The 27,673-nt window shown below is 45.7% G+C and overlaps 1 protein-coding gene and 3 long non-coding RNA genes across 9 annotated transcripts in view; 1 reads left to right on the top strand and 3 right to left on the bottom strand.

The window, feature by feature from the left end:
- LOC135909812 (THAP domain-containing protein 11-like) overlaps positions 1–6,171 on the bottom strand; it is a 96,436-nt gene extending 90,265 nt beyond the window's left edge. For all 6 annotated transcript variants that reach the window (XR_010566810.2, XR_010566809.2, XR_010566811.2 and 3 more), the window contains exon 1: positions 5,870–6,171. Coding sequence is in view for 1 of the 6 variants with exons in the window: in XM_065441866.2 (XP_065297938.1) it covers positions 5,870–6,054 (185 nt within the window). In the remaining 5 variants the exon portion in view is untranslated. The remainder of the gene's footprint in view (positions 1–5,869) is intronic.
- Positions 6,172–7,879: 1,708 nt separating this feature from the next.
- Positions 7,880–12,451, bottom strand: LOC135909815 (uncharacterized). The gene is made up of 2 exons (XR_010566813.1): positions 12,303–12,451; positions 7,880–10,767 (listed from the first exon to the last, which is right to left on the bottom strand). It is a non-coding gene; the product is annotated as an uncharacterized lncRNA (long non-coding RNA).
- Positions 12,452–12,883: 432 nt separating this feature from the next.
- LOC139054826 (uncharacterized) lies at positions 12,884–17,669 on the top strand. The gene is made up of 3 exons (XR_011511534.1): positions 12,884–13,267; positions 13,337–13,505; positions 17,498–17,669. It is a non-coding gene; the product is annotated as an uncharacterized lncRNA (long non-coding RNA).
- Positions 17,670–18,785: 1,116 nt separating this feature from the next.
- Positions 18,786–27,585, bottom strand: LOC139054827 (uncharacterized). Its single transcript, XR_011511535.1, has 2 exons — positions 27,389–27,585; positions 18,786–25,149 (listed from the first exon to the last, which is right to left on the bottom strand). It is a non-coding gene; the product is annotated as an uncharacterized lncRNA (long non-coding RNA).
- Positions 27,586–27,673: the final 88 nt, after the last annotated feature.

Raw genomic sequence — 27,673 nt, 5'->3', positions numbered from 1 at the left:
CTTGTTGTAAGCATCTTGTCAACCTCTTGAATAACTTGGTGCCTTGATGATGACACGCAGCAAGGTTGCTGGTGAATAGGAGGAGCATCGCTAGTATGTATGCGATATTTCATGAAATGTTTGACCTAACGAACGGCCGTTAAGGTAAAAAATGTCAATACAGGTGACAAGCAAATGACAGAGGTTGTCCACTTGCAAGGGCAGAAAGTCTTCAGCAATCATCTTTGTGATGATATTCTGCATCGATGGAGAAGACGTGTTGGCAGAAGAAACTACAGTGGAACCCCGACTATACGACTTTCTCGGGACCGCGAAAAGGCGTCGTAAAATCCAAACATAAATTATGCCTATAAAAAATCTACTTGTTTCGCGCGACAGATTTACCAGGAACTTCAATTTAAACTACTGACGTACTCTGCAGGGCTTGGAAACCCAAGTTACCAAAAAAAGTAAATGCGATAAGAATTAATGCTGCAGTACAGGTGCCAATCATGCTTTATTCAAATGAGCCTTTTTGGCACTCCACTGTCCACTGCCGCGATTCTTGCTGGCCGGCGCAAACTTTAAAAAAGTCGGCAAGTTTCTTTTAGACCTTGTTTTATCCGTGAACTAAGAGCTTTTGCTCAAGTTGGGCAACGTCCAAAAGGAGGTCCTCTGCGGCGTCACGTGAAGAGATGAAGTTTCGGATGCAGTCTATTTGCCATAGCACCTCGGCGAGCACAGTAGGCACAGGCACGGCACCTGTGGCATTGTCGCCGTACTCGTCCGATATCGCAGCGGTGTCGGCCCTAGGCAAAGCCTCCTTGATGGCGTCATCCAGCGGCACCTCGCCGCAGATCGCAATGTTGTCGTCAGCCTCCACGTACTCAGCGAAAGTTGTGGTGAGGTTTCAACTCTCAAAATCGTCGTCGGTGAAGCCTGCATCAGCCTCGAGCGGCATCGAGATTGTTGCGTCCCCAGCAGAGGAGGCAGTCTCTCGCTTAAAGCCACAGCGCTGGAACGAGTTAGCAATTGTACTTCGCGACACTACGTTCCACAAACTGGCAATAAAATGCATGGCGTCAAGCACAGTGATAGTTTTTTCCGACTCGCTGCGCTCCATAGCCGCCAGCTGACGTTGCACCAGCCGTTTCCGGTACCCTTGCTTGACGCACTTAATGATGCCGGCATCCAGCGGCTGTAACCGCTGTTGCAGCCACTTTATGCTCCTCAGGCTGGATGTATCGGGTGGGGGGCATGGTGCGTTGTCCACGAAAAGCAATATTTTCCTCACCTTAGCACCCATTTTCTCATCCAGCTGCTGCAAAAAATTGCCGAAGAGCTAAGACGTCATCCACGCCTTTTTGTTGAAGTTGTAGCCGCATGGCAGCGTATTCAAGTTCTTAAAGCACTGTGGCTTTGCAAACTTTCCAACAACGAGCACGAGCAGCCTCTTGGAACCATCCTTGTTAGCACAGAATAGTGCCATCACAAGCTCTTTACTATGCTTGCCACTATGACAGCTGTCACCCTTAAACGCAAGGGTTTGCTTGGGCTGCATAGGGCAAAAAATTCCGCTCTCATCGGCGCTGAAAACGTTGCAGCGCTTGTATGCAGCAATCATCTCCGGCAGAAACTCCATCCACTCACTCACCGCCGAAACGTCCACGGAAGTGCTTTCTTTGCAGGAGTGGCTGTACACAATCCTGTTTGGTTTTTTAAAGCAATCCAGCCACTCGTTTGATGCCTGAATGTCGTCGATGCCACAAGGTCCGCCTTTTCTTTTAGAATGGCGCCATCAACATTGATCGCAGAGATCCGTGCTTGATGCAGCCACTTGAGAACATTTTCTAATTTCTCATGCTGTCCTTCTTTTGCCACTTTCCACTTGAGCCCGAACTTGTTGGCATTCTGCAATATCACCGCTTTGTTTACCAGGATCGTCTTAAGTGAAGATTCGGGTATCTTAAGGGTTTTCGGCAATGCTGGCATTCATGGCTCCATGCCGTTTTTCTGCTTCCTCGATAATATTTAGCTTATCGCCGAGCGACAGAACTGTCCGCTTTCGGGACATTATGCGTCACGTTGCTCCACACAACTTAAAACCTCCGCTGAGCTGAACGCTGGTCGCTAGGATTACGACGAAGAACACGTGCGATAAACCTAGGCCTCTCCGTGCTACCTTGTCGGCGATCTGCTGCTGGGAAACTGGAAGGATAGAAACGCTTCCCCAACGCGACGAGAGGCGACACCACCGAGAAGAGAGGGAGAAAGTGATTGTGGAGAAGAAAAGGTGTTATTTCAGCACAGTGAACGTCATGGGTGGCTGCTCATGGGGGAGCGAAAAACGAACAATGAGACGGAGCAGGGACGAAAGCTGCACCAGAGCGAACCGGTCGAGCAGTGTCAAGCGCTCCGCATGCCTCCTTGTACTCGGCGAAGGTCGTGGTGAGGTTTAAACCCTCGAAATCGTCGTCGGTGAAGTGAGGAAAGAGACCCGCGGCACTTTTCTTTCGTCCGCAGTTCCTTCTTGCACTTTGCGAGGGTCATCATAACGTAAAATTGCGTTGGATAAACGGGGTCTTTAATGCATTGCTTCTATGGGTGCTTCGCCGGGACTGCACTAATCCGTTGTAAAACTCGGGTCCTCGCAAAACTGGGGGACGTATAACCGAGGTTCCACTGTACCAAAGGAAAATCAGGCGACAGATGAAACCTGGCAGTCCTCTGATGATGTGGTCAAAGCTATGCCTTGGCGAAGAACTTGAGGACAGAGTCTGAAGTAGAAGATAGGCAGACAAGTCTCGTTGGCCACTACAGTCACAATGGCATGGAAAAAGGACACACTGTGTGACAAAAGTACACTAGGAGACAAGGTAACGATATATTCACCATCTGGTACACTGGGGCAGGGTAGAGTGGCAATATAGGTCATTCCATGGAGCTGCCAACGGGCAAGCCAAGTTCAGCGACAACGGCTGAGCAGCCAATTATAGCGGAGTGGTCAGACAAGAAATCAAGTCCAAGGATTACGTCATGAGGGCAGTGGAGAAGAACATGAAACAAAGAAGTGTGGCGGCCAGCGACACTCACTCATGCGGTGCACATTCCGAGCACAGCCGGAGTACCGCTGTCAGAGGCATGCACAACGCAGGGCTCTGGAGGTGTTAGCACTTCGTTTAACCTTTCACGGATATCACAACTCATGATACAAATATGTGCACCAGTGTTGATAAGGGCAGTAATGGGCAGGCTTCTATGGCAAGTAGGTTCTCGTACATCAGCAAGGTTAAAAGAGGATTTGAAGGTCAGGGGTCCAATGCAGCATCACCTCCGGGGGCTACATTGTTCAGCTTTTTTGAGAAGAACGTCCAGAGGAATGCGGCAATGAATAGCCACCGGGCAGAGGTGACCGCAAATGATGATCATGCAGGGAAGGTGAATGGCTGGTGCGTTGGGTTAGTGCAGGGGTTGGCTCTCGTCGGGGTGATGGTAAAAAAATGAGTGAGGGGTTGAAATTGGGCGATGTCGGTAGTAACAATATATATGTTCCACGCTGCGGCAACAAAAGCTGATCGGCTTGTCAGCCTGGGTTCTCCACTGAGCCGGATCACAATAGCGGCAAAATGTTGCTGTATTTCTAGGTGGAGCAATATAACTAACCCAAAGGTGGGTAGGGAGCCCAATGGGCTGTAGTACTATGTTCAGTACAATTCTTTATTTGCGGACATAGAACGTACAGAAATACCAAATCTGGTTGGACACATAGCTACAGGCTAGTTGCGGGTCCAATGAAAAATGGTTAACAATTGCAAGTACAAAGCAAGTAAGATACATCTTGTGCATACACATATTTGTCACATACCATTAAATTGTACGAGCGAGCGTACAGAATGAAATGCGAAATAGTGAACAGTTTGTTGCTACTAAACAATCTTAAGTAAACACATAAAACACTAGTTAGGAGCATTGCAGGTAAGTTCCTGCATTATTATGAACATACATTATTAATCTCGACAATATCGAAACACTAGTTAGATATGTTCAGCAGGTTTCAGCGAGTTAGTAAAAAAAAGGACATCATGAGCGTTCACATTGAAAAGCATTATTGAGGCTAAGCATTTTTTAAGCACGGATGAAAACTTAATTGCTTTTTATTTCTGCTGGTAGCTTACTCCAAATTTTTGACCCAGGAAACTGTAGCAAACGTTGTCCATATATATTTTTAGCTGGAGGATTAAAATTACCCCACGTTTGATCTCTGGTCGCACGAAAAGATGAGCAAAATGTAGAAGCATGAAAAAGCAGGTTGTGTTTAACAATGTTGAAGACACACATGACAATTTTTAATTCGTGTATCTTATCATACGGCAACACATTCATTCTATTAAATAAAGGCAGACTTGGTTCATTGTAACATGAATGGGTAATTATTCTCAGGGTGCGTTTTTGGAATTTGCTTACAGGTTCAAGATAAGTTTTGTATGTCGTACCCTATGATTCATTACAATATGTGATATGAATATGGATGAGTGCAAACTATAAGATACACAGCCAGCTCTCCCCCAACAACTTGAATTGAAGAGTTTGACTGCAACAGGGGAAGCCTTCCGAGCAGCGAGCTGGCGACCAATCTGTTATCCAAATAAGTCCTGAAACTTATGCTTGCATAGATTTCAGCTGGTCAGCTCTGTTCCATGAGTGTCAAACCAAACGGAGAGTGTCTCTCTGAGGCAGAAAGCAACATTGGCGAGTGTCAGTGTCAGGTCCCACCGATTCTTCGTTGCAACATGCTAATAGTTCCCAAGTCAGTCATCGATATCGACACTTTCCAAGGTTGGGGGTTGGTTCAAGATCAGAGGCTCGGGTGATGGTGTTGAAGCAGCATCCCCATCCATTTACATGGTGGAACTGCCCAAGACACATCCACTGCAGAGTTCCGTCTTGCTTAGTACCCCCCACCTCTAACGAAGTACTTTGCCACAGGTAGAGATGTAAATAGAAATGCATCTACAAGCTCTCTTTACCAAGCTACAACACCGCCAAGATAGCAGAAAAGAAAATCTATAATTGTTGTTCTCTTCCTCCAGTGACCAACGCTGTCTTTGTTGCCGTCTTGCGGTCATCTTTCCAATTAAATTCTGGAGTTTTGTATGCCAAACCCACGATATTATGAGACACGCTGCAGTGGGGTACTCCGGATTAATTTTGGCCACTTAGGGTTGCAGAACTGCGTTTTTCGTGATATATGTCTCTTCTAAGCAATTTATTTATTCTCTACAGACGTCTACATGGATGTATTTACGTCGCAGCCTATGTGATCCACGTTCCCCCTTTGCTCAGCAGAAGGCCTGTTCACACTGCAACACACATCGAAAGAGCACTACATTCTTCAGGCACAAGCAGTACTAACGCATGTGTCCATTAAAATGGAGCACAAGCACCCCGTCAGGCGAATATGTGTCCTATCTTCCAAGGCGATGCAAGGTTTACAACGGAAAGACAGCTTAACACCTGATGTCCCGTTATCTACACATTTATAACAAATAAGAGCATCTGTGAGGTGCTGTGAAAGTCAGCAGTTCGCTTATTCACACACGCGGTTTCCGGATCGAAAATGATTCAAGATTAGTGACTACGCAACCAAGTACTAAATGAAAAACCGCCAAAAGCCTTGAAAACAGCCCCCCGATACAGATCATGAAAAATGTCAGTCAGCTTTGCCCTTGCAATGCTGCCGATACTCGCAACCGCGGTCGAATGTTCTTCCATCAGCTCTCAGTGCAGCACGCTTCGTGATCTTTATAGGGGCTAACAAATGACCCGCTCAATCGTGACAACACGGCATAGACGTAAGCAAGGCAAGCGGAAATAGAAATACCCGGCTTACTTGACTCTGCGGACAGCAGCTATCCACGCTTCTCTCCTCTCCGTTTCGTACCATTTGGCAGGAAATCTGTAGAATTTAACGGGCGGGTATCGGCCTTTCGTGTTCTGGAGGCTATTATGGCACTGAACGACACAGCAATACTGGGTACCACCACGCCTGCGCCTTGACGAAATCGCATTTGACATTATGCACCACGCACACTACAATGCACAATGAACACGCGCGCGCGACCACAGATGCCACAGTCACGAGTCACGACCCTCGACGTTCGTATCTGCCCGCTAGAGGAGCCACGGAGCCATAGGGACAAATTTCAACAAGAGCGGACAATCCCATAGAGCCCAGCGGCCGAATCGACTGTAGCACACCAAGCGGATGGTATGAACGTTTTCTGGTTTCGGTTTTGGGCGCGCGCGTTTTGAACACCAGTTGGTATTGGCGGCGAGGAGTTACGGAGTCGCCCTCTATCGGAAGCGCCTCGCTGGCGTAGTATGAGGGATCACGTGGCGCGCTCCTCATAGGTTTTGCTGTCAGCGCTCACTGAAAACACCGCGCGCGAGCTCTCCCGGACATTTCTGTAAGTACTTTCGAAATGAGAGAAGTTTCTTACTGTCTAAATAATAATCTTGGGCAAACTGAAAGCACACAATCGTTTACAGCCGCTATCTCTTTACCGAATACGTACAGTGAACGCCACTGCGCGCGGTCGCCGCGATGGAGTCTCCCGAACCGGCTTCTTGCGTGAAAGGTAGGTAAACGCTGAGAGCAAACTATGTGAAATATATTCTTATAGTGTTTGTATAACTAAATGGAGCGTAATAGAATGAAGCCTCAATGCAGCGATCGCGCAGATTCTCAGCGACCGACTGCGCGTCTGCATGCTTGTCCGCGCACTGTTTCGCTTACTCCACGCGCGCATTTTCGCACCGTGCCATGAGCTTAAGGCCGCAGAATATGAGCATTTGACAGTATACAAGCAACCATTGTTGCGTGGGCGCTATCAGAGCTGTTCCAAAGTAATTTCATTGTACAGACTTCGACGCCTACGGGACCGTGATGTGCCGTCGCGACGATTCAATGTTTTTTTTCTAAATTCTTTGACCTTTCAATACTATTTCTCGAGTTGCGTCGCACTGTATGTTTATCGGCGTTCTCAGCGTGCAATTTCCCGCTGCTCCTCTTTTGTAATCCAGTGCATTAATTAATAACACAAACATGACCATATGCCATGCTTTCTTTAAATGTGCTTCTTACCGCTGCCTATCCACTCCACTGAACTTGCCAGTATCTATAGTATCGACAAGTTCATAGACTAAACCGTCATGACATTAGTCGGGCAGCGGACTCGGGCGAGCGTCTCAGTGCGCGTTTTCAGAACATCGCAGACCGGGCGCCGTAGCAGAAATCCTCCTCGCGTCTTTGCTTGCTGCATACCCGAGTTATAGCCGATGACTGTTTGCCGGTTTTATGTTTTACGAGCCAAGCTTCACACAGCTTCGTGTCCTGCGGCTACGTGCGAATAAGGCTGACACCGGCCTCCGTTACGTGCGTCCGGCCCTGCGGCACCGAGCAGTAGCCTACCATGTCGCGCGCCTTCAAAGGCAGCCATTACCTATTGTAGTGCTTTCAAGCGTTGTAAAGGAGACACTCGAAGCGGGAAAATTTCGCCTCTAAATGAAAACCGCAGCGTACGAGGGCGCGCCGAAGCTCGTTTTCAGCTCGCTTCGGCGCACCCGAAGCAGCCGACGCGGCCGCTATGTCCACGTGATCCCTCCTAGCACGTCACGCCGACGGTGGCGCCAGCTTTTCCAGTGGTGGAGCTCGAGGCCAATACGCCGCGCCGGCTCCGTTGCTCGGCGCGGCATTCATTTTTTTTTTTTCCGCTTCTGCTTAACCCCGCGTGACCTTCGCGTGGAATCGTTTCATTATTTAGTAGAAATGATTGCGAATTACCTTTACAAGACTGCGCCGAATCTGTCAGGCGCAATTTCACAGAGAAAACGAAAGACGTCTTCTGAAATGATGAAATGTTTATTTTGCCCTATATAAATGCTTGTTCCGGGCTTCTGCATTCATCCAAAGTTGTGGCACCAGGTAAGCAGCAGTCGTTGCCGTACGAAGCTCCACCGGATGCCATCAGCTGAAAGAAAGTAAATTACAAGCATGTATCATGAAAAAAAACCGTGTGTTGAAAAAATTGCACAAACAGGCCTGGAGTGCGGCCTGATCCCGGTGACCAGAACCGGTAACGCACTCTCTCACCAGAGCAGGATTGGCCACCCTGGTGCAGTACTATGAATACAACAATCAAACCCCGGCCCTCAGTCCCCAACAGCCGCGAAGCAACTGACCACGGCGGCGGTCAGATCTGTGACGCTGCAGAGGGTGCTAAGAATACCTGGCTCCGGACAGGCCGCCATTGGAATCTGAACCTGGCAACGTTCAACGTTAGAACGTTATCTAGTGAGGCGAGTCTAGCAGTGTTATTGGAGGAATTAGAGGGTAGTAAATGGGATATAATAGGGCTCAGTGAGGTTAGGAGGACAAAAGAAGCATATACAGTGCTAAAAAGCGGGCACGTACTGCGCTACCGGGGCTTAGCGGAGAGACGAGAACTAGGAGTCGGATTCCTGATTAATAAGGAAATAGCTGGTAACATACAAGAATTCTATAGCATTAACGAGAGGGTGGCAGGTTTTGTTGTGAAACTTAATAAGAGGTACAAATTGAAGGTGGTACAAGTCTATGCCCCTACATGCAGTCATGATGACCAGGAAGTCGAAAGCTTTTATGAAGACGTGGAATCGGCGATGGGTAAAGTAAAAACAAAATACGCTATACTGATGGGCGACTTCAATGCCAGGGTAGGCAAGAAGCAGGCTGGAGACAAGTCAGTGGGGGAATATGGCATAGGCTCTAGGAATAGCAGAGGAGAGTTATTAGTAGAGTTTGCAGAACAGAATAATATGCGGATAATGAATACCTTTTTCCGCAAGCGGGTTAGTCGAAAGTGGACGTGGAGGAGCCCGAATGGTGAGACTAGAAATGAAATCGACTTCATACTCTGCGCGAACCCTGGAATCATACAAGATGTAGACGTGCTCGGCAAGGTACACTGCAGTGACCATAGGATGGTAAGAACTCGAATTAGCCTAGACTTGAGGAGGGAACGGAAGAAACTGGTACACAAGAAGCCAATCAATGAGTTAGCTGTAAGAGGGAAACTAGAGGAATTCCGGATCAAGCTACAGAACAGGTATTCGGCTTTAACTCAGGAAGAGGACCTTAGTGTTGAAGCAATGAACGACAATCTCATGGGCATCATTAAGGAGTGCGCAATAGAAGTCGGTGGTAACGCCGTTAGACAGGAAACCAGTAAGCTATCGCAGGAGACAAAAGATCTGATCAAGAAACGCCAATGTATGAAAGCCTCTAACCCTACAGCTGGAATAGAACTGGCAGAACTTTCGAATTTAATCAACAAGCGCAAGACAGCGGACATCAGGAACTATAATATGGATAGAATTGAACAGGCTCTCAGGAACGGAGGAAGCCTAAAAACAGTGAAGAAGAAACTAGGAATAGGCAAGAATCAGATGTGTGCGTTGAGAGACAAAGCCGGCAATATAGTTACTAATATGGATGAGATAGTTCAAGTGGCTGAGGAGTTCTACAGAGATTTATATAGTACCAGTGGCACCCACGACGATCGTGGAAGAGAGAATAGCCTAGAGGAATTCGAAATCCCGCAGGTAACGCCAGAAGAAGTAAAGAAAGCCTTAGGAGCTATGCAAAGGGGAAAGGCAGCTGGGGAGGATCAGGTAACAGCAGATTTGTTGAAGGATGGTGGTCAGATTGTTCTAGAGAAACTGGCCACCCTGTATACGCAATTCCTCATAACCTCGAGCGTACCGGAATCTTGGAAGAACGCTAACATAATCCTAATCCATAAGAAAGGGGACGCCAAAGACTTGAAAAATTATAGACCGATCAGCTTACTGTCCGTTGCCTACAATGTATTTACTAAGGTAATCGCAAATAGAATCAGGAACACCTTAGACTTCTGTCAACCAAAGGACCAGGCAGGATTCCGTAATGGCTACTCAACAATAGACCGTATTCACACTATCAATCAGGTGATAGAAAAATGTGCAGAATATAACCAACCCTTATATATATAGCTTTCATTGATTACGAGAAAGCGTTTGATTCAGTCGAAACCTCAGCAGTCATGGAGGCATTACGGAATCAGGGTGCAGATGAGCCATATGTAAAAATACTAGAAGATATCTATAGCGGCTCGACAGCCACCGTAGTCCTCCACAAAGAAAGCAACAAAATCCCAATAAAGAAAGGGAGATACGATCTCTCCAATGCTATTCACCGCATGTTTACGGGAGGTATTCAGAGACCTGGAGTGGGAAGAATGGGGGATAAAAGTTGATGGAGAATACCTTAGCAACTTGCGATTCGCTGATGATATTGCCTTGCTCAGTAACTCAGGAGGCCAATTGCAATGCATGCTCACTGACCTGGAGAGGCAAAGCAGAAGGGTGGGTCTGAAAATTAATCTGCAGAAAACTAAAGTAATGTTTAACAGTCTCGGAAGAGAACAGCAGTTTACGATAGGTAGCGAGGCACTGGAAGTGGTAAGGGAATACATCTACTTAGGGCAGGTAGTGACCACGGATCCGGATCATGAGACTGAAATAACTAGAAGAATAAGAATGGGCTGGGGTGCGTTTGGCAGGCATTCTCAGATCATGAACAGCAGGTTGCCATTATCCCTCAAGAGAAAAGTGTATAATAGCTGTACTCACCTACAGTACTCACCTACAGGGCAGAAACCTGGAGGCTTACGAAAAGGGTTCTACTCGAATTGAGGACGACGCAACGAGCTATGGAAAGAAGAATGATAGGTGTAACGTTAAGGGATGAGAAAAGAGCAGATTGGGTGAGGCAACAAACGCGGGTAAATGACATCTTAGTTGAAATCAAGAAAAAGAAATGGGCATGGGCCGGACATGTAATGCGGAGGGAAGATAACCGATGGTCATTAAGGGTTACGGACTGGATTCCAAGGGAAGGGAAGCGTAGCAGGGGGCGGCAGAAAGTTAGGTGGGCGGATGACATTAAGACGTTTGCAGGGACAACATGGCCACAATTAGTACATGACCGGGGTAGTTGGAGAAGTATGTGAGAGGCCTTTGCCCTGCAGTGGGCGTAACTAGGCTGATGATGATGATAATTTTGGTATACCCACCTAACAGGAGTATTGCGTGTAGAGGCGAAACGTGCGTAAGTGGTGAATGAGCGGCACTACAGATAAATTCACTTTTGCGCACATTTCGCAGCAAAGACTCCTCCCAAACAATGCCATAAAATGTGAAGAAAAGATTCGATTTTCAAGCATGCCTCCCTTCCCGGGCATTACTTCCTGCGATTTAAGAGCACAAATACACCGGTGACTGCGCGTTTGCAACTTGGCCTCAGTGGACGCGATGGTACGCCAAGGACACAGAGGTGGCTACAACACAGGCTCAACCAGACCATGTTACACGCTCGCAGAATGCCTTCTAGTCGCACTCAACACAGATTCGTGGGTGCAAAGTCTGTTTTCAGTCGCTCAGAATACAATGTCAAGTTCTTGAACTCCTCCGTGTTATCTTTTACGCGTCCTGCCGGCGCAAGCAACACTCCCGTGTTATCACTATCGGCAATCGCTCGTAGCGTTTTCGACAAGCGTGAGTACCGAAATAAGGTATATGTTGTTACAGGGCTATATAATGCGTCACAAACTTGTCCCACTAAAATTCAGTACACGCAAAACTAATAAAAGTTTTATACTACTACTACTCACTATGGCCGGCTTGCTTTTTTGCTAACAGCTTCACAACCCTAGGCGCGGCGAGCATGCCTCAAAATATCCCCAAAAGTTACGAAATGAATTACAACACTTTTTCGGGTCAGAGAACGCGTCACGAACTTCTACCACTAAGCTTCAGTACACGCGAAACTAACTGCGGCACACAGCCGAGCTGATTTTCGCTAACTGCGCCACTACGCCGAGCGCGGCCACTGTGCTTGAAAAGTACCGCAAAAAGTAGCGAAATTAGTTACAATAATGTCTGGGGTCAGAGAAAGCGTCAAAACTTGTCCCGGTAAGATTCAGTACACGCGAAACTGCGTCACGCGGCCAAGGTGCTTTCCGTCACATAGCCAGGTGCGGCGAGCGTGCCCAAAAACTACCAAAATAAGTTTTAATTATGCTTGGGCTCATTGAAAGCGTTGTCAACATCTCCCAGTACGAATAGTTAAGTCAAATTAGCTAGGCTCGGACGGCGGTGCTGTTTTTCGATAACTGCGTCAGTTTTGTGCAGTAAGCCTAATTGTGCTTGAAGTGCGTCGCAGACTGTCAAACAAAATTCCTCACCTTGTTGTAGTCCAGTAGTGCAGCGGTGCTGTGCCGCAATGCAGACGGAACACAAAAGAACGCCGGGAGCCCAAGAAACGGGCTACATCCAAAAAAGACGGGTAGCCGGCCTCGCACTCCTGCAGCTTGTCTGGCGCATGACGTATGCACGCGCGTCTGTCGTGCCGCTAGCTTGTTGCTAAGCAACGCAACAAAAATAAGTCGCAAAGTAGAAGTTCATTTACACGCAAAACTTTTTCACTTTTAGTGGGAAAGAATAAAAAAATAGAACGCTGTCCGTAAGTTTATTTCACATCCTTTTTTTTTCTGATGCTCGCGTCAATTAACGGATGGAGTTGAAACTAGGCGTGACGTGTTTCCTGTTGCCAGTTTATGAAGAGTGTGCCCTCTTGTTGAATTTCTAGGAGCGATCATGACTGTACAGCAGGAGAGGGAGCGGGAGAGCCAGACGCAACTTGATATGTCGTAGACGAGAAAACCATGGCCAGGCGGCGCTACTGCGCCTCCTGACAGAAGAAGCGTATCCCCGCAGGCCGGCTGTACCCGGTTTAGAGGCAAACCGGATGTGACGTGGGCCAGTGCCGTACTCCCTGCCCCCAGATAGGTACTTGTAAGCCTAGGGAAAGACGCTGCTAGGTGCTGCTGCTAAATCCCTGTGGTTTCTGCCGGCTCACGTAGGTTCGTTCGCGTGGTCTTGTTACGCCTCGCTGGATCGTGTTCACTCATGCCGTCCTTGCGCGGCGTCATTGTCGGCGAGTCAGGTTAAATTCTTTAATAGGTCGCGCCTGCGCCTAATTCAGTCTATTAAAGACTGCACATTCAGTTTTGCTGGCTACAATTCAGTGTGGCTGGCGTGGGCTGTCTCCAGGATGCGCTTCGAGCGTGTCGATTTCGCCGTTCTTTATGTTGGCGGAAATGACCGTGAAAGCAACATGGATCTACAAGAAATATGCAACAACATCAAGGTAAGTCTACTGAAATCACAGAATTTGAAACAATAAGCGCTAATAGTTGTGTTTTCTTTTAAATTTTAGGCCTTGATTGTTCAGCGAGACGGCGCCCGTCGTGCTGGTTTTCAAGGTGCTCTCTCGCTGGCTAGAAGATGCTGATGCGGAACAGAAAACGCAAAAACGTCGCTTGCTCAACCGCAAATTGACGGCTACGCTGAAGCGCATGCCGTGTCTGCGGAATTTGAACCCCGAGGTATGGACCCCTTTTTTCCAGCGGCATGCCGTTACATACCGTCAGGAACACGCTTGGCTTATTTCTGACTCGGTAAAAAAATGTCACTTTTCCTCGCTGCTGAAGAAATGCGGACCGTTTGTCGTAGTTGTCTCCATTACAGGGTGGCATTACTGCGGTGAACAAAGCAAGTGTTGCCGTACATACTGTGCGCACTTCACCCTTTGTTGGGCGGTCGGAAAATATTGGTCCCACTATTCAGGGCAACTTCGCTACTCTGTAGCGGTGAAGTGTAATTTCTACCATTGAACGTTCCTGTGTAGACATGTTTCTGAATCACGTTAAGCACATTTTTTCGTCAATTTCTTTGTCAAACACGCGATAGAGCGGTTGCGCAGATTGTTTACTTCCCTTTCTACAATGTTTGGTTTATTCTGTCGCCGTCCTTCAAACCACCACAGCGGCAAATGGACTCTTTTGATCGAAATTCCGCGTTTTCATAATAGCTGAATTTTGGTGCGGTTAGGTGTCTAAATTTCTCGTGCCCACAGCTACCAAAACAGGTGATCAAATTATTAGATGGCACTGGATATGTGCTGCTTGGCATGTGTCCAAATGGCAACTTGGATTACCTGTTAAGTGCAGCTCAACATGTACCACTGGGTAGACACGTAGAACAAGAGGCAAGAAATTAAGTATACAACAGGAAATTTAAGAAGTCAGCCACAGAGAAGTTGGAAAGTCAGCATCGAAAGCAACCGAGTATGGACAAAAATGAACTAAACGAGACCAGGTCATGCATTGTGTGCAGAGTTATAGAAGTGAACGAGTGGTTGCATTTTACTGAACATTACAAAGGCTTCACTTATAACCGATTTTCACATATGCATGGAATCTGCTAACTTTTCTGTGCAAAACTCTACCGGAAAGGATATATTGCATCCATCGGTGTTAATATATTTCCTAGCATATTTTCTCTTTTTCAGCCATCATACACATCCCCGTTAAATCAAATAGATCACTGTAGATGGCTGCCACAAGCATATTACAAGAACTGTGAATTGGAAGCTGTTAGCTACCTGTAGCACGAAGTCATGCAAGGGTACATGTAGTCTTTGTGTGCACATTGACTTCATGTTTTACTCATTTGAATGGCTCCTATTGCACTCCGGCTGAATAGCAATAACACACAGGCCACTTTACGCTCGAGCTACTCGAAAGCCTGCGAAAGCTGCAGGTACATTCATAAAAGTTCATAAGTACATAGCATTAGTGAAAAAAATTAAAACCTTTTCTGGTACAGCCGTGCGTTGTCGGAAGTGTCTCAATGCATTGCAGTGATTAAACAGGCACATATTGGCTGTACCACTTGGATTTCAGCGTGCACGCGTTGGCTGGATAAAAAATTCTACCATATTTTAACTCCAAACATTTGCTCACGGGTGGAAAAGCGCTGTTTCTGTTGTAAATAGATGTGGCTTGCACACAAGGTATGCTGCATGAACAGAAGGTGCTGCAGCCACATAACCTGACCTTTGATCTTCATTATGCTCACAGATTGAAGGGATGGAACTAAGTGCGTGTCTTTTAAATGCTTGATTTCAGCCAGTTAAATTTGCCAACACGGGGGATTCAAACCACTGGTGTCCATCTGCTGTTGGGCTGGATTCTGAATTTAGTGAGAATACTAACTACTGCGTTCATTGGTGCTGACAGATATCAAGTCAGTTGTAGCTCGGCATTTACTGTATTCCGTTTGTCACCAAAATGCTAGAGAACCACTCGAGATCCTTCGATGTCAGCATCCTCATAATCAGTGGGCACCTCATAAGAAAAATAGGTCAATTTTGGATGGTATCCTTGCAAGTGTGAGAAGGCTAGGCCACAGAAACTCTCGTTTCTGATTTGTGCACTATTCAGCCACGTTAAAATGTGAGGAGCCTAGACATCTAAAAGACGGGGAGCAAGCAAATTGAATGTAGCTACCAAGCAAAAAATGTGGAAGCGTAAGCTGTTGATTTTTTACTCTAAAGGCACGTTCATACTGAAGACGGAGCGGCTAAACCGGGCAAAGCTCTTGGCCAGGCGTATAAAAGCAGGCGTTAAACGAGGCAGCAAGCCCGATCGCTCGCGGACCACTTTTTTCCTGCCCGCCAGAGCTGTCCGCTTTGCTGCAGCCAATTGGAACACCAGACGACGCTGGCGTGTGCGCGATAAGGATGGATGACCGGTGCTACGATGGTGCGGTGGTGCGGGCAGCCAGGCAAGCTGTCCAGTATACAGGGTGTTTCAGCTAACTTGTGCCGAGGCTTTAAAAGAGAAAGACCGAAAGAAACTAGGCCTGCAGTACTCAAATGCAATCAATTCAGTAAACTACCCTTTTGAGCAACTTTAGTACTTACGGCTCATTGAGAGACATCTGCTTTATTTTTTCAAGACAAAAGAAAGTGCACAAAGTCGAAAAAAAGTACCATGCAACTATGCACTTTTTAGCAGTGATGAACAATGCGGCATGCAGACAGGATGTAAAAAATATGCAGTTCCGACACACTGTGAAAATTATGTAAGCAGCTTTCTTTGCTGCTTCTGTTCATTGATGACATTTGGCAGTGATGTGTTAAATGTTACCTTGCATGCACCACTTGTGTTTGTAGTACACAGAGCTCACAGGCAGACGTGCGCTCCGATGCTCAAGGTGGTGTTGTGCACCATCCATATCCTGTGAGAGTAGTGGCACTGTCATTCCCTCACATGGTGCATCGCATGGTGGGTGAGGTAGAGAAATCCGTTCATTGAATCCTTAGGAGAAATAGTTGCTGCCACGTCCTGTGCCCGACAGAGCAGTGCCTGCTGGCCACCCAGGCTTCTGTCACGCAGCATGGCCTCCCAGTGTTGCAGTGTAGGGACATTGAAGTTTTGATGCTGGACCACCACTTGCATACTGTCGTTTTGACGGCGTGGTGCTGTATTGCAGTTTTGCATCTGCACATCCTGTGTCAATTGTTGGCATGGACACACTTGCCGTGTTTATTTTTTTAGAAATAGCATAAACATGCCATACCACACCTTGAACTATCATTATATTTTAGTTTGCCCACAACTGTCACCATGTCTAGTTGTAGTGTTTTTCTTTTAAAGAGACTCCATACGAAAGATGCTTTCTGATGGCATCTTTACCTTCTCGTGTGATCATTCAGCGAGCACAAAGTACTGCAGCTTCTGCAATGCTTTTTTCTATTCCTTCCAGGCACACTACTCTCAATGTATCATTAGCGCTGAAATAGAACACCACCTGTTGCTCAAAGCAGCTTCACTATAGATTCTAATCGGAATAGGCAGACTTGTGGCAGTATACAACTTTCTATAGCCATAAAAGGCAAGCTAGCATAGTGGGGCATCTCAATGCTCGTAAAAGCATTCAACTGCATGTATCTCCAAATAACTAAGCTTAAGCAGACACTGTCAAAATCTGTGCTTGTCACGGTGAGTTGGTGCGGGAACTTGAAGGTGTCGCTTTTCCTTCATTTTTGTGTCTCTTATGTTTTTGCTAAGGCTCTTGCCACAGCAAAGTTGCTCTTGTGGTATTTTAGAAGGGTAATTTACTAATCACCTAGGCGATGTCATTTCCTACATTTGGTTGCACCGTGTGCATCAGTGCAATAAAATGGGTCAAACGGCTTAATACAAGATGTTGCCAGGCCTTTTTGGCACGACACTTGTGGATAACATTTTGGTGTGACTTGGGCGAGACCGAAAGAGAGAAATGTACACATACGAGCACAAAGGCCAGGCACTGTTCCCTTGTGGCCTGCACAACCACTAGAATAGCAGCTAGTCTTATCAATTCATACTGAGTATCACAAAGTGGAACATTGCAAGAACTGTAGCTTGGTTGAGACAAGGCACTTACAGCTGCAGCTGAAACATGTGGTGTGATCATGTACAAGGTTACAATACTCTTCACCCTTTTTGTATTTAAGACTTTTTAAACTTTGCCCACAATTTGATTACAGCTTTCCAGAGTTCCTTGGAAAATCCTCCCATGCACCTGCCATGTACATTGCCCCCGCCCCCTCCTCGATGTGGCATGCAAGATGGCAGCAGCAGCTGTGGAACAGTTGAAGAGGGGAAGAAAGGTCCACATTATAATAGGTTGTATGTAAATAAAACTGATCGAACACAACTGATTCGGCTTTCACTTTTGTCAAGACAATTGTCAGCAAACAAATGGAGTAATTTCAGTAGGGCGATACTTATAGTGCATAGAAATTCTTGGAAGCCTCAACAGCTGTGTTGGTGAGGTGGTTTAGGCAGGGAATGCCAATTCATGAGGGATGGTCATGGCCACCATGTTCAATGTATGTGCAGCATCAATCAGTTCTCTAGACCGAGTGCACTAATATCATGGCAGGCCAGCACTTCGTCGCATGATATATTTTCAAACCTCGCATGCTTTCTTTGGGGCTCTGGGAAAATTAATGAAGCATGAAACTAAAATCGGCATGTTGCAGTTTTCAATACAACCATCACTGCATTTGTCCATTCTTGAAACAAATTTTATTGTACCAAATGCATACAGAATTGTGGAATATCCGAAGTACATTTTGCTTGTTTTGGTCAAGCAGCTGGCAGAACAAAACCACAAAGTTCCAAAGCAGGAAGGTAACACTTCTATTGAAGTACACAACGAGTGCAAAACTTGCCACCAATTAAAAAAAGAAGGGAGCTGCTACACACCATTTCTTGGTTCTTTGACCATTTATTTTCTCTTGTGTGGCTGATGTTTAAAAATCCTTGCTATAGCAAATGCAAAGACATCAAAAATCAACGCACGACAGATATTGGTACTATGGTGTAAAGTAATGAAGATATAATTTTGCATGCACATTATTTCGTCTGAAATAAAGGGATATAGCACAAACGTTGCTCTTCAATCCCAATAAAATATAACTCGTGAGCTACGGATGATTGTTGAGGGCCTCGGATTCTGTAATGTGCAGCTATACTTAAGTACACAAGCATTTTTGGAATCTGCCTCTACCTGGGTGCAGCTTTGTGACCTGGAATGAAAAGCCACAGCCATCGAGATCGAGCTGCTGCAGTGGCGACATCACAGTAAAAGGTAATAGCGAAAAATTAAAACAATAATATGGCCATGCAACTTGCAACAAATCAGACAGGTCACCTGAAGCTTCTATTTCCAATTTTTCTGGTGTTGCATAGAAGGGCAAAAATCTTGAAAAGTGATAGTGTACGACTTTCATGCATAAACAATTGTGCATATCTACTTTTTTTTAACCATGCAGATATTTAGCAAAAAGTTTTGAGCACGGAGAGCCCGGCATTTTTGCAAAGGAGTTTCTAGGTGAGGTGGACACACTATGCTGCTAATAATGCGAGTTTCAGAAAATTAATTTTGAAAAATTCAGTCGCTTCTTTATTAGTAACTTGACGGCAGCCTTCTAAATGGCATATTTGGAGGCAGTCGCATGTGAACGCACAACCTTTCTTTTTCTAAATCTCGAAAATTGCACTTATTTTGAGATATTCATTATAATCAAAACTTGGTGCATCCTCCTCCACATCAGGCGGCAGTGCCCTGTCAAGAAGTGTGGGACAAAGCTTAAATGATAGCCTGACATGGCACACTGACGCACATGCTTGCCAGGCAAAGTGTGTCGTATCAGCAGCTACAATGACTGGCCAAGATGTTTCCATCTGATGAGATAGCGGGACCTTCTTTTCTGCACTCCCAGCACACTCAGTTCCAATATTACCTCGATTTACCAGTGAAATTCAATGATGAATATCTTGAATTAGGTGCAACTTTCAAGATTTGTAAGAAATGAGAGTGCATTAGAGGAATTCCTCTGCAAGAATGCCACATTTTCCGCGCTCATAACTTGAAAACAAGAAAATCTGTATGGTAATAAAAGACACCCTATACGTATACAGTGTGTATTGGCGCATTTCATGCAACCAATATTCAAGCACCTTCTGTCTACAAAGAATTCATAAAGCAAATTTATGCATTAATACTTGAATCAGTTACGAGCACTGGAAATGCAAACACTGTTACGAACCCTGGTCACATGCCAGGCATTGTGTTGCTGCTCTCTGCGTAGGGCCTATGAATAAAAACCACCTTCAACATCGCACAGTAAGCTACTAATTGCTATGTATAGGAAGACTTACAGTTCTTCAAATGCAATTATGACCTAGACATTCTAAAGCTTTTCTAATAATGTACTTTTAGTGAACAAGTCCCCAAAACTTGGAACAACTCTGAAGCTATAATGCCATTATTATCTGAAAGATGCACTACACATTTTTTTAACGCAGTAAGGAAACATTCATAATCGACAATGCCACCATACACATGAGAGTCGTATAATATTGCACTGCGTGCAGCAAGGATAGCACAATCTCGCACAAAAGATTAGTCTCTCCCGCAGCCTTTGAGGCCCCCTTTATTATGTCTCGCTTATGATGCCGTAACATAGTACGAAACCATGATGACGTAACTTATGATCGTGAGTTACTCTTGAAAGAAAGCTTGTGCACACATGCATATTCCTGCATTGTAACTCTGGAGTGCACTTACAGTAAGGACACTGTGAAAAGAAGAAAAATAAGGCCAACAGCAAGAACCTGGCAGTGCAGTGCTATTTGCACCTTCTCGGCTGTTGTCGGTTTAAGTCACCTTTGCTGCAGCAGAGTCGTGTTATGCGGCGAAGCATATTTATCATCATGCAGTGAAGCATATCTGAAGTTAAAGGAGACACTGTCACGGGGCCCCTGCGGGTGCTTATGGTTACCCGACACTAGCTTAAGTACCTATACTGTGACCTCTTCATGCATTTGGACAACACCAATCGCCATGTGAAAACCTCTGTGTTCACTGCTAATCTCGCCAAGAGCCTAAATTGTTCGAAACTACAAATTTCACCAAGTGGCAAACTTGGCAATGCTTCTGGAACCTCATTCTAAAGTACTTTAATACTACCAGGATGCTTCAATGTCAAACTGGATTAACAACCTGGGATGAAATTGCACCAGCTTCTAACTTTCTGAATGTTTGCTTCACCTCCTACATCAGTGAGTAGGCAGTGTTCAATTGGCGCTCCCGCTTCACCAAGCAGACGACCACTGACGAAAGCACAGTGAAGGCGAATAGTGAGAGCGCAAGCAAACATTCAGAATGCGAGATCTCGCCCTTGGATTTAGAGAAAGGAAGGGTAATTTCATCACCAAGGAACCGAAGTATGCATTCAACAACAAAAGCTTCTGAACGGGCCACTTCCACATCAGCACTGTGGAAAGACTCTGATGAGCTTATCAACCAGCAGAAATTTTCACTCGTGGCAGAAATTTTCACTACCACAATCGCAGGTTTAAAGATATTTGCATGATGACATTTTGGTCCAAAAAGAAGATCCGTTTGAGCGATGGTGTAAGCGTGGTGCCCACTGTTGGCTCGGCTTGCGAAGAGCGACCTGCTGATACCAGACACTTAAGCAGCTCTTCTTGATGTCTGAATCGATGGTGACATGCACTAGGTGTCATTGCTCTTCGAACATGTTGAGCTGTTGTCCTTGCTTCATGAAACATTAAGTAACTACAATTATGACATTGTCAAACAAAAGTGTTGTATTAGAGAATTTTGTAAACCACGAAACAATATCCCTGTACATTATTTGCTATGCAGTCTATGTAGTATAACTATTTTGCACCTCTGGTTGGTGAAAACCAGAGGTGCAAATGGATTTTTGCAATACCAATAGTATTCATATTCGAAAAATATTCGCTTTGCACTTAGGTTTCATTATTCGAATTAGCTTTGAAATTAAAAAATTGATATTTCCACACCCATAGTTTTTACTCAAATACCTGGAGCATAAGTCATTTGAGGACGTAACTTCAGGAATAGCAACAGTATGCCACCAAAGAGTCAACACAATTCAAATTTTTTTTACATTCTTTTGCAATTGTTTCCTAATGTACATTCATTAAAACCATCTTAAGCCTCAATAATTGACTAAACTAAGCTTTGATAACAGCTGCATGCTTGGAACGAACGGTGCATGTTCCAGCCACTCTAGGGTAGCAGTTTAGGGTAAAAAATATCTGTTACTTAGGAATGCCACTTGGTGACCTTGTGCAGAGAAACCCCAGCTGGAGTTTGCCATCTGAAGCTGCTGCGCATAATGGCTAATCACTGGCTTCTTTGGTCTTCTCGATGGCATCTACTTGCTTGAGAAGCTCGACCTCAATGACGTCTGACCACTGGCAGCACATATTTCTGTTTATCACAGATAAAAATTGCCTATGAGCTCTTATTTCGCCCAAAACACAGACTTTTGCCACATTTAAGAAAGCGGCACTCTCCAAGTCAGTGTGGTCAGCATGTCTGGCATGCACTTTCATCTCCTGCGTCAGAGTGGAGTTACTATCCTAAATTAATGTGCTACAGAGATGACAGAGAGGTTGGCAAAGAAGTTATGTGCCCAGACAGAAAGAATGATAATATTTATGTCTACTGCAATTCAAAGCCATCTATTTGAGCACCTTGCACCACCAGAGAAATCCTAATGGCTTCCTTTTCTTCCATCTCATAATGTGGGCGGTAACACCCCATTAAATGGTCCCTAAGATGGTTTTTGTCAACCCTGAGGAAATCTCTCACAGAAAACTTGTACTAGACAGTCTTGATAAGTGTTGTCAGATTACCTTTCAATGTGTCCTTTATCATCACTGTGGTGATCGTAATTTCAATTCATGTGCAGCACTCACACAGTGTGCGCTCCTTGCAGACATCTGTAACTAGTGGCAGTTTACCAGCATACTTGAAGGGAGGAAAAAAGAGCATGGCCACACCAACCACATCACAGCATGTGCATACATCAGATGACATTGTGGAACCTAATTCTATGTCAGCAGGAAATGCATGGCTGCTGTCGCTATTTCGAGTGCAAATATTTGTCCCACGGGTACAGAGAAGTCATTATGGCAACCACATAATCCAGGCAGCTTAGTGCTGGGCAACTGCAATATTTATGAAGCAGCACACTGCATTCAAAGCCAGGCACTGTCACACTTGTCTGGGAAAATCGGTGCTTGTATACACAGGGGCTGGACCATTTCAAACCACAGTCACATTGGAACTCTGTCCACTCTCGTAGGGTGCATTTTCTGTGTAGTGACTGCCACTGCAGGAATAATTTTCTTCGAACTGCACAAACAGAAAATTGTAGCACTGTGCTCTGCAGTGCTTGGTGCAAAGGCAGAACAGCCATGAGCCTTCTCCCATCCACAATTCAGAAATCCGCCAATACATAGATGGCTTACAGTGGCATCTCTACAGGCAGCACACACCACCTATATGCTGCCACTTAGATTGCAACACACTGAGGGTCTCCATGCCTTTATGTAAATGCTCAAATATACTACAGGACAGGATCTTTAGGGAATAAAGGTTGTTTCACGGTCCTCATATCTATGCTATGACAAAGCCAACTCCAACTGCACAGATAGAAATTGCTGTGGAAAATTAAATTTTACAGTTCCATGTACCATATTTTCCATACTGTACTATAGTCTGCAGGATCTAATTTGGGCTGAAAAGCCCCTCTCATTAAGCACCATGGCAAATTTTAGTTATAGGTACATTGGAAGTTGTAAGATGCCGTCAAGGGAGCATTTCCTCAAACAAATATTTCTAATTAGTTCATTATTAAAGGAAATGGAAGAAATTGAAATGTTGCATTTTCACGCTGCCAGGAGGCGAGTGCTAAAAGTGACGGCACTCAACCCCTTTGCCTCCAAGTGATCTTCCTTCTTCATCTTCCCCCATGACGGAGCCAAGGGTTCACGTCACACTCGCATGACGAGCCGTCTTTTCTTTCCTTTTTTTCTTCTCTTCCTTTTTTGCTGTGGGGCACACATCCAGGGATGGCATTTAACATTGGTTGGCTTACGAAAGTCACGTGCCATGGTTGGTGATATTGCAGGCAGCACGTTTTACATAGAGACATTTGTGCATGTAACCTTGACTCTGGCTGAAGCAGGGCTTCGTTGAGACCATGATGGCTTTTGTTTAAAATTTCAGCTGTTTTCCCACTGTGCATAATTTTGATAATTTGGAGACAGGATTGTTAGTGTGCGATCTATGCACTGCACTTGTCGGTTTGCAACTTCCAATCTTGGTGAGACGCCTTTTCATATAACAAAGTGCAACTGAACTTCCTGAAGGCATTTGCCTCCTATGTTCAAGGGAAGCAGCCCACATCCGCATACCTTATTCACAGATGTCAATTCTTTTTTTGCTGCTGCTCCGTATTAAAGATGGGAACCCAAGACTGTGGAAGTAGCGTGGGCTTGGTGGTCTGGAGCTTACCATTGGTTGTCGGATCGTGCCGCTGACTGCATTTTGCAGCGGCTCATGAGTGCCGAGGGGGCCAGGCAGGAGATACGGCAACAATTCAACGAGTAGCAATGAATGTTTACTTCACATTGTTACGGAGTGGTCAACTCTGCAAGTTTCCCGATGGTGAGCGACAGACATGCTAGTTTGCTCAAAAACTGAAGGCTGAAGTCCATTAGCGAAGACATCCTTTATAGTGTTTGGAATACCCTCGCTCAAGAAAAGGAGAGAGAAAACACTCTGCACGCTGGCAGCTGCCGCTCGATACATGCAAGTGTTCAACGAATTTTCTAACCCCCACTGGCTCAGTAGAAGGAAAGGCACTGACATGCGCACACGCACACAACGCTGGCATCTTCCCTGCCGAGGACGCAGAGAAAGAACGAATGCACACACAAAGCTTAATCGTCCCACTTGCTGAAGGGAGACAACACTGTGGAGACTAAGCAGACATCAGGGTGTTGTGCAAGCCGCGGGTAAGCTGGCGAAAATGCCTGCACAAATGATAAGGTCTTATTGCTATTGGGGTCTCCTAGGCGTTTTCCAACGGTTGCAGGCGGCTCGGCATATCTAAAGGGTCCAGCCTTTCGCTGTTGCTTTGGTGGCGCGACACAAATCGTTGACCACACAGGCCAGTCATAACATCAGTTAGACTAGTTCTTGTGCACGCTCAAGGACACTGAGCTTGAACGACGCCATGAATGCTCTGTCTTTTCAGTCCTATTAGAACTGTTCTTGTATTTTCTGAGTACACGAAGTCGATTATAAATCTCTTGTGCATTTTGCAACGTGGCCTTAAATATCCAAGCACTGAAACGCAGCCACATGATCAGAGTAAGCAGCATTCACTTGCATATCGTGAGTTGCCAGAATAAATTGAAAATATTGTGCTGCGACTATCATTACTGCATCATGAAGCAACCAGAAATGACAGTACCATGCTTCACAATGAGACTTTCATTTCTCCCCTGGTGCGCTTGTACTTCTCTGGTCCCCTTTCCACTGTGTAGAGCTCCCAGAAAAGCTTTTCTCAGGACAGGGGACCATACTGTGCGCTCAACCAGGTGGCACCCATCACCACAACATTGCCCCAATCAGTCTCACCTTGTCATCTCTCGTCCTGTCCAGTGACGTTCTTCACATTTCAAGGATGAAGGTTTAGCACTGTGCTTCCGATGACTCTTTAGAGCTCTGGGACAGTGCTTCCGCTGCCAGGGATAATGCTACAGAACAGCGAGTCCACTGACGCAGGTACGCGATGTTTGAAGAGACAAAGACAAAACCTTGTGCAGGCTGTCCGACATGCATATACATCTTTTTCTGCGCCTCTTTCTAAGCAACAATGCTTTCACTGGTGAACAGGAAGGCAGCCTTTGTTTCTTTTTTTCATTATCGTTTCTCAGTTTTACAAGGCCATAAAAAAAATAAGGAAAACAGAAAAGATTGCGAACCAGCCCTGCAATTTTCTTGTATTGGAAACGAATATGTGCAAACAGAGGATGCCAAATGAAATGAACAGCCAGGTGCAACAACAAGTGACATCATTCAGGTGGTGCAGGCGGTTTGGGAGGCCCATAAAATGCCTTAATAATGGGATTTATTTGAGCGTGAACATGGTGAGAAGGCTGCTTCTGCCTTGCAGTGGTGTAAAGACTGCTGCATGTCTGGAGGTTAAATGCTCATCATTCTATCATACATGGAAGTATTCCGACTATTTAGTGGAGGCATGGGAAAGCCACTCAAGCCTACATTAGCAAAATGTGTGGTATTGATTACAGCGAACGCACTCCCTCCATGTTCATGCAACCGAATGTAAACATACTGAAAGCTGAGGTGTGCCTGACGAGTGTAGCATTGTGATGCTTGCCAACAGCCCATAGGACAGGAAAGGCAAATCCCTGTGCACGCATAGTGAATTCGTCACTACTGTGCATGCTCATTTCGGCAAACTGGCATAACAGATGTATTGCGAGTGCAATATGTGACTGTAAAGCATGTGGCGCGTCTTTGTCACCATAGCTTGAGCTTGGTGAGAATCAAGTGGTTTGATAAATGTACAACAGAGTCAGCAATGGTGGGACAGTTCTTAGAAACTTTACAGCATGCCCGTCTGCCTCTACAATGTAAAAAAAAAAATTGGCTTTGGTCCAAGAGCCAGATCTTTCTGATCGGGCAACATTCATGCACCAGCTTTGTCAGTTTTTTTATGCTCCCAATACTTGTGCTGAGGTTGTGAGAAAGGCCTGGAGAGAGTATACAATTAGAGAATCATGTACCTCTTACATTGTGGATGTCCTGGAATTGTGCTAACGCATGAACACCACCACGTCTCAAAATGATCGAATGCGACATATTAAAGGCACAAGCACTGTTACCTTATATGCCCTTGGTATGCAGAACCCCAGCACCTTCACCACTTCTAAGGAACCGCTTTATTCTTGCCGAGCTAGAGCTATGGCGAGGAAGAAGCGACACACTACGTACGGATGAGGAAGATGAAGGAAAGCCACATTGCGCTCACAATATCGCTAACGTGGTAGTTTCCCAAAGGAAGCGGTCACACCACTGCGTATAAAGTGTATGCACAGGGATACTCATGTCTTCCCTGTCCAAGGGATTGGTGGCAAGCACCACAGAGCAGCACTGGTCAGGTGCATTCCAGTTAAATTCTTAAGAATTGAGAAAAGGCCGATTCCACACAAAGCAACGACCTGACACCCTTGCCAACAAATATGTTGAACTGGCATTGAGTTTCAGGTATTTGCGGCCACACATAGGTAAACCAATGGGCAAGGTTCTGACTGGTGTTGTAGAAGTCGCGGGGCGCTTTTTTCGTTGCGACGATAGATCGGATTCATTTACAAGTACTGCTCCAGGAGGGCACATGTAACCGGCAAACAGAGGCCTCAGGAGAGCATTAGATTATAATCAAGGAGGCGGCAGGGTACCCAAGGGGTAGCGGAGGGATCAAAACTGGAAGCAGGGCGGTCCCAAACTGGAAGCAGGTTATGTTGCCCCAACCCACGGACCACCCCGACTCCTGCTTTTTTGTCTGCGAAAGCGGACAGCTGATCTTAAAATGCGTCAGTAAATTCGGGAAGTACGACTTACACACAGCCTACGGGCATTATAGATATACTACTAGCACGCGCAGGCCTCGGCGAGCCCCAACCCATGGACCAGTCCGGGTTCTAGCTCTGGTGTCCCCGTTACCGATTTGGTGTCCTGGAGACGCCGCTAATAATATGAAATAGTGACACGTTGTTACTAGTAAAAAAACACGATTTAAGCCGCTAACGCTACGTTCAGCACTGCCGCGCCCAACAACTTCTGCAACGCCTGTGAGAACTTCGCCAATCAATGGTTGTTCTTGGCAATACTTCGAACTTGTGAATTTTGTGTACCGTTCATGCTTAACTTTGTAGTGCACTGTGGCTTAATGAAGCACTACGCTTGCGTGTAGCATACGTACACATCTTACCTGATAGACGGTGAACGGGGTCTTGTACATATATCCGCTGAAGAAGAAAAGACTACACTTTCACATGTGTTAAAACACATGCCAAACTTGAAAAAACAGACGTACAATGAACCTCCACACGTTAAAATAGCAAAAGAATCACTTAAAAGGCGAAAACTATTGAAAACTTTGCAAGCGCCACGGCATGCGCAAATCCGCCATTGCTGCTGATATTGATGTTGATGAGGCTGTCCCCTTGCGATCGAGTCGGCAAGCGCGCGTTTCTTTATTCTATGGAAGCGCAAT

Source organism: Dermacentor albipictus, chromosome 1 (genome assembly GCF_038994185.2).
Source record: "Dermacentor albipictus isolate Rhodes 1998 colony chromosome 1, USDA_Dalb.pri_finalv2, whole genome shotgun sequence".
Classification (NCBI taxonomy): domain Eukaryota; kingdom Metazoa; phylum Arthropoda; class Arachnida; order Ixodida; family Ixodidae; genus Dermacentor; species Dermacentor albipictus.
This window is presented reverse-complemented; position numbering and strand designations above follow the sequence as displayed.